The sequence below is a fragment of the Polyodon spathula genome, unplaced genomic scaffold (assembly GCF_017654505.1).
Source record: "Polyodon spathula isolate WHYD16114869_AA unplaced genomic scaffold, ASM1765450v1 scaffolds_1603, whole genome shotgun sequence".
Taxonomy (NCBI): domain Eukaryota; kingdom Metazoa; phylum Chordata; class Actinopteri; order Acipenseriformes; family Polyodontidae; genus Polyodon; species Polyodon spathula.
The window spans coordinates 2,919-8,181 of record NW_024473080.1 but is presented as its reverse complement, the minus strand read 5'-3'; the positions used below and the strand labels follow the sequence as shown (position 1 = coordinate 8,181).

Below are 5,263 nucleotides of genomic sequence, written 5' to 3'. Positions count from 1 at the left end.
TTGGTTTATTGGAGTTTCATAAAGATAAAATTTGTTTTGGTCACCATCACTACTCTGTTGCAAGAAACGCGTTCTCGTGGTCAGCTGGTGTTAATAGAGCGCCTCTCCACGCTTGGAAGCATTTGTATTCGATCAAATTGTTAACGTCCTTCTCGCACTTCTGTTTATTGCAAGAAAGATTGGCTCAGTCATAAATATTAACACATGGTTTTAAAGGGAGATGCAGCATTTTTGTGCCTAACCCAGAATAAATATTTTTTTTTTTGTTGTCCCATTTGCAACCATTTTAATCGCAGCCTGGAAACCTGCATCATCATTTTTCATGTGACTCAGTGGTAGAAACTGACTGATCCATTACGATGGTGCGACTGAGGCAGCATTGTGAGGAATCAAAGAACAGCTGCCGATGCGTACCAGTGGCAAGCCTCAGGCTGAAAACTGGTGTAGATTACCTGTAGCTACATGATCATTCTATTTTATTTATTTAAGAACAAAGTAGCACAAACTGTTCAGGTTTATAACTCTCTCACCGGTCTTGCTCACGCTTTTTCTCATATTCCGCCCGCTCTCTGTTTCCACTACACAAGTGCACACGGTCCCGCTGCTCCAGACCGCGCCCGGAATGGTGATTTGATTCCTGATAAAGTCCGGAGTGGATTCACTGGAATTTCCGGTCCCGGAGTCGGTCAGTTCGTGTTCGATGACCCAATAGACCCGAGCCTGCTCGGGTACCCCGAACACCAAACACACTAAAGTAGCGGCGCCACTGGACTGGACTGCGCCCTCTGAAGGGGTGAGGATTTCAATATAAGCGCGGTCATCGGAGCCTTCTGTATTGGAAACAATAAGAGCGATGTAAATATATGGAAAATTAAGAACAACACGATGGTTTCTTTTTGCGCATAGCACACAGTACTTTGTATTGACGCGATGTGCATCACAGAACCAATAATCACGTTTATGATTTTCCTACGAAACCCATTCTATAGAACCGTGGGCAGCTCAGTATATCAGAATTGTGTTTTGAACCTAAATAAAACATTGGCTATAGATGTACAGTTGTGTAGGTGAGGTAAACATATCGAAAATAGTTAGAATTGGTCAACTTCACTGTTTTCAGACAGCAGATGGGAAAACGAAGCAATGTAACCGAAACCTACTACATGTCTCCAAATTTATAGGAAACCATATTGCAAACTGGCAAATTTACACGCAGTTAAAATAGACTGTTACGCGTTTTATAAAGAATGCATCAAAGTTGCATTCAAGCTTAAACCCGGTGTCCGAAATTGAGAGTTGATACAACATGTACTCCCGTCTTACCTCTAAATCACAAAATTACCACACTGCCCTAAGCGAAAACATTATTCCATCAAAATAGGGCCTTATTTCAGAAACCATCATCGCTATTCAATACCTTCTTACTTACCTCGTACTACTAGCGTGGATCCATTGCCCGTGTACATGAGTGAGCTCTTAATAAAAGCGCAATAGTACGTCGCGGAATCGTTCACCTGCGCGTTGTTGAGGTTCAGGGAACAGGATTTCTCGATTTCGTTGCCTACGAAGCTGCCACCGGGTCTGACACTTTGATAAGTTTCCAGGGTCGGTCTGCTCTTGGACCGCAGTTTGATCCAGATGACACTGAAGCACTTTGCAGTCGGGAAGTCTCTGATATCGCAGGTCAAGTTTACGCTGCTCCCGACCTCGGCTCTGACTAAGGGCGGGTATTGGAACAGCCCCGCATCTCCAACTGAAACGAGAAAAAATAGAAAACCAAGAGACTACTGTTCATATTTATAATAATAATAATAATTGAAGGAGTTTATTTTTGTTTCCCAAACAAATAACCTGGCCAACCCAAACATATTTAAAAAAATAATTTGACATAAAAATAGAAACTTTATAAATTAATTTTTTAAAAATGAATAAATACAAAAAGTGTAAATCTGTCACCATTTAATAGATTTTTTTGTATATAATAATAATAATAATAATAATAATAATAATAATAATAATAATAATAATAATAATAATATTCTGTAGACAGTTGTATATTTTGATTAAACAATATATTGATATGATATTCTGTATAAATTGTACAGCGTCGTACAAAAATAATCATATAGAAATTGAAAAACAAAAAAACAAACTAATAATAATAATAATAATACTATACAAATTACAAGTGTAATATAAATCTGAACCTCCCAGTTGTTGTGCAATGTTAGAATATAAACAGTAAAGCCACGCTACCTTGGAGCGTGTAGAATAGCAGAATGAGCAGCATGGCGCGTTTCCCTGCAAGGCTGAGGAGAATGCTGTGTGTGTTATCCGCGCTGCAGACAGTATCAGTGAACAGGGCAAAGAGAGGGGGCTGCAATACACAAGCCAGGAAGTGTCCATATTGTACAGAGTTCCCGCTGCAAGGTGGTTCAATACCGCAAGATTACATTTTTATACATAGTTAGTTATGGCTATGCAAATACATAACACACACACACACACACACACACACACACACACACACACACACACACACACACACACACACACACACATATATATATATATATATATATATATATATATATATATATATATATATATATATATATAGATAGATAGATAGATAGATAGATAGATAGATAGATAGATTCCTACACCAATATTAATATTCAAATTAAATGCTTATTAATTCCAATCTTATTCTAAAACTCTTCCTGATTCAATCAATTCTATGCTGCACGGAGAGCCAGGGTAAAGAGGCCAAAACAGGGGTAATGTGTTCACTGTTCCTGGTTTTATTCAGAATGCTAGCGGCGGGATACCACACGTTTTGGGACACCAGAAAAAAGTGCATGACAATAATCAATTCTAGATGAAACAAAGGCATGCATTAGTCTCTCAGCATCAGATACAGAAATAATTGGTCTAAATTTGGCTATATTTCTCAAATAGTAAAAAGATGCTTCAGTAACTTCCCTAATATGAGTCTCAAATGATAGATCAGGATCAAAGATGACCCCCAACTTTTAATTTCTAGTTTAAGATTTGATGAGAGACTGCAGGGGTCGAGCTCGTGTAATCCCACATTTCCTATTAGTTGGTTCTGTGAGCCCACTAGCATCTCTGTTTGATCTGAATTCAATATGAGAACATTCTGTGTCAGCAGATGCTTTACGGGAAGTAGTTGTTTTGCATTCTTTTCAGTTCGGGATTCCTCCTGTTGGCCCTGCTGCCATGACGACGTCATTCAAATTAACAGGTGCAATGTGTCCTGCCTCCAGTCCCTTGGATAAAGGGGCTGTCTTTAATTGATGTGCTGCTTTGATGGTAACGGGGAGTGCCCTTGACCGAAAGAAACTGTATTTGTGAACGCCAGGGAAAGACAGAGCGCCTGTTTGTTATTTAGTTCGTTTTGTTTAGCGTTTATTCCAGTCTGATTGGAAAATGAATTATCCAACCCACGAATGAGTTGACCAGCGGAAGAGTCGTGATCCGTTAATAATTGTTAGAACATAAGAACATAAGAACATAAGAAAGTTTACAAACGAGAGGAGGCCATTCGGCCCATCTTGCTCGTTTGGTTGTTAGTAGCTTATTGATCCCAAAATCTCATCAAGCAGCTTCTTGAAGGATCCCAGGGTGTCAGCTTCAACAACATTACTGGGGAGTTGATTCCAGACCCTCACAATTCTCTGTGTAATGTGTCTGTGTATGTAGTGAGAACAAACCGAATTGGTGTGGTTGAGAAAGTATACGATTAAGCTGGCTTTTGTAACGTATTGGCTCTCTGTTTTTCCCTCGCGTTGAGCCACTATCTATTTATGGGTTTAAATTGATTTGTATGATGTATCTATTTTAGCGAATTGAAACCGGTGAAGTGTATATTAGTCATTGTATTAATCGTGCATTTTAAAATCTCTGTTCTGTCTGGGGGTTAGTGGATTGTGTGCTTTGTTTACAGGGTCAGCCTCAGTTATTCTTTACGGTGCTATCACGATCATATAGAGTCTATTTATAAATTGTGATCTAGTTCATTAATCTACCTCTAACCACTTTGCCATATGTTGCTAATATTTTGGTTCTTTTTAAACATGTTGATTTTACATGTTGTGTTCATGGTGTTTTATGGGATTTCTTTAATGTGATTGTTTTGATTGGTTGAATAGTTTGTTTTTTTCACTTTGTTTTACACTGTTGTGATTTTGTTGGTAAAGTGGAATTGAGCTGATTGGACTGTTTATTTTTGTTCTATATTGTATTGCTGTGTTAGGTTAAGTATTACTTAGTATCTGTTATTGACATTGTCTGCTCACCTGCCCCATTTGTGTTATCCATTGGGTCACGTTGAGGTTTGTGTTGCATAACGAGCTGCTGTGCATTTTAGATGCCGGTTTATACCGTTTCCTAGAATCGCCAGTGCTAATGCATCGACTGGTCTAGCGAAGGCAGGCATTTTGAAGTTATTGCAACAAATATTGTTGTGGTATTTAGAGGCGGGAGGCAGTAGGTCTTTACTGCCAGTAAACATCCGGACAAAACAGACAAAATTTTCCACATCACTTTAAAAAACGCAGAACCATATATGCGAGTACAGGGCAAAGGAAGTACGCCGCAAAACATCAGAGAAACTATCAGCCTGCATGTACTGGCTGTGTGACATGATATTTTAGTTGTTGTAGATGTTTTTACAGTCCATGACGTTTTTAAGCAAACAGAAGAGCAGGAAATGTATTTATTTTTCCTACCACTAGGAAATAAAAAATAAACAAACACACTACAAAGTAAATTATTTCAAAATAGATTAACCGCGCGTTTATTTATTTATTTTTTTTTACTAACAGTTGGAAACAATTTGAAAGACGTTACTAACGCATGTGTAGGAGCTCAATTTGTCTGCAGACTGCGCCGGTAAACGCGCTCCCAGGTCAGACTGCAGCCTAGCAGTTCATAAACTCCTGGGGCGCTCTGGGCAGTATAGATTGTAAGTTTATCATAGGATAAACAGAACAAAAGGGTAATAAAGCATGGTGAAGCAGGGGTACTTTTCCTGGTGAAGGGGTATGACACGGGCCAAGTTTTGGGAATGTAGCCGCCTAACAGTCTCGCGTTTTGATTGGCCCGTGTCTGTCACAAAAATATGACGTCAACGCGAGTGGGAAACTTGGAGGCATCTTTAACACTGTGATCGGACAGACAAATCTGCTTTCCAGAACATTTCAGTTAAAATATAATGCGGTATTTTGCTGTGCTAATA

The 5,263-nt window shown here is 39.0% G+C and overlaps 1 gene segment (V, D, J or C); it reads right to left on the bottom strand.

Annotated features, from left to right (window-relative positions):
• Positions 1-530: 530 nt before the first annotated feature.
• Positions 531-4,388, bottom strand: LOC121309976 (the record flags this gene model as incomplete). The annotated part of the segment is given in 4 exon segments: positions 531-830; positions 1,430-1,753; positions 2,257-2,377; positions 4,323-4,388. Coding segments are annotated over 4 exon segments (811 nt in total), but the record flags the coding sequence as incomplete, so codon positions are not given.
• Between the last annotated feature and the right edge of the window lie 875 nt (positions 4,389-5,263).